Source organism: Phytophthora parasitica, assembly GCF_000247585.1.
Source record: "Phytophthora parasitica INRA-310 unplaced genomic scaffold supercont2.239, whole genome shotgun sequence".
Lineage (NCBI taxonomy): Eukaryota > Oomycota > Peronosporomycetes > Peronosporales > Peronosporaceae > Phytophthora > Phytophthora nicotianae.
Genome location: NW_008649225.1, coordinates 1 through 1,741, shown reverse-complemented (window position 1 = coordinate 1,741; position 1,741 = coordinate 1). Strand labels below are relative to the sequence as shown.

Sequence of the window (1,741 nt, the reverse complement as noted above, 5' to 3'; positions counted from 1 at the left end):
TCGAAATCGTGATCACTGCGTTGACATCTTCTCTCAAGAATTCATCCGGTCGAAAGGGATGCAACTCGTCTTCATCCACTGAGTCAATTACCAGCAACCCAAGAGGTTCACTATGTCGCTCTTCACTGGGTTCGGACTGTGATCCGAAATTCGGAACTTGCAGTTCCGAAAAAACCACAAAATTCGATTCCGTGGGCAGATCCGGCGATGTGTCCACTTGGAGGCGACTGTGCACTACACCCGAGTCATCGCCAGTGTAGGGAGGCACCATCGTGCCCATACGCTTGGAGTATGCACAAGCAGCTCGATAGGCGTGTTCAATGTCCTTGACTTCCACTCCGGAGTCAAGTGGAGTCACGTCAAACACCACCGAGCAAAGAGATCCCGAGTCTGTAGGGAACTGGGCGGTCTCGCGACGTTGCTCGGCTGGGTCTCTTAAAAATTGTATGCGTTTGTCCATGAGCTGCTTGGCATCTCGTAGTTTTTGAGTCTTCATACTTTCCAACACTGAGCGGCGTTGCTGGATATCACAGCCGAGATGGATGAAGGTGTTGATGGGGCACTGATCCTGTTGTATCGAGTACTGGAAAAGTATTGTCAGTATGGGAAAAATATCTTGGTCCTAAGACATTAAACTTACCGCGAGTTCCGACAGTGCTGACTGAGCACTGAAGAGCTGGAAGTGCTGGTTGCGCACAGCTTCACGTAGCAGATGGTTGTGCATTTCTTGCTCGAAATACTTGTGATCTGTTCGTCTCACCACCGCTCGTTCAAAGCACTCGGGTCTGATGGACGCAGTGTGCTTGAGATATTCCAGTTGGGCCTCCAGTTTGTCGATCTGCTTGGTCAGCTCGTCCTTCTCCTCCTACATGCAGCATAATCTGTTAATTCCAATGCATTCATAACCTCCTAATGATGTCGCTACCTTTCGAACGAGGTACGTGGGTTTCCTGGCCTTGCACGTTGAATTGCTGCGCTTCCGACATCGCGGAGTCTCGCCCTCCGTCAAGTCATCCGAGCTGGCTCTGTTCTCGTCATAGTCGCGCGTACGTTTCTTGTCTTTTACCGCTCTATCGACGGCCTTCCCTGGCGGTTCTACCTCCTGTGTTTCGCCTCCAGCTACTGCCACGGAACGGGGTGACATCGCTCGAATGGGCTGCAAACCAGCAGCGGTGGCTCTGTCCGGGTGCACGAACACAAGCAGCGACTTGTCACCGCCGTCTCCGAGCGTAGGAGACCGTGGCGGTAGTGGGTGTAGACGCGGTAGAGGCCGCTGGCAGTCGGCCGAGACGTCCGGCGATCGCTGGAAGAGCGAGCGTGCGGATGGCAGCGGCGGCGACGTCGAGCGGTTCACCTGTGACGCCTCCATTGGCTCGCGCATTGAAGAAATGAGTGCTGCCGTGGCCTGTTCGTCGCCGAGCAATTTGAAAAGTCGAGCACGCTCGCCGAGCGGTACCGCGCAATGTTGCACTGACATGCACTGACCTGCTGCATCGCCGCGTCCAAGCGGAGCTTGTCAAGTTGTGGCATCATCATAAAGTACTTGTTTACGGTAATAATGTTTTGAGGGATTGCTGATGCTGGAAATGGACTGAAGAAACGTAAGCGATGCGGAGGATATGGAAAATAAAAGGTTGAAGCGCATCATCTGATTACGGTCAGTACATATTGAAGTGAAGTTCCGACTTGGAGCCGAAGTAAACGACCCGTTCGTACATACACAACGTTCGGTCATAAATGA

The 1,741-nt window shown here is 52.7% G+C and overlaps 1 protein-coding gene across 1 annotated transcript; it reads right to left on the bottom strand.

The window, feature by feature from the left end:
• Positions 1 to 12: 12 nt before the first annotated feature.
• PPTG_19976 (hypothetical protein) lies at positions 13 to 1,477 on the bottom strand (the record flags this gene model as incomplete). The annotated part of the gene is made up of 4 exons (XM_008918596.1): positions 13 to 15; positions 92 to 583; positions 641 to 865; positions 926 to 1,477. The coding sequence occupies 4 exons, from the start codon at positions 1,475 to 1,477 to the stop codon at positions 13 to 15; spliced, it is 1,272 nt and encodes a 423-aa protein (XP_008916844.1).
• Positions 1,478 to 1,741: the final 264 nt, after the last annotated feature.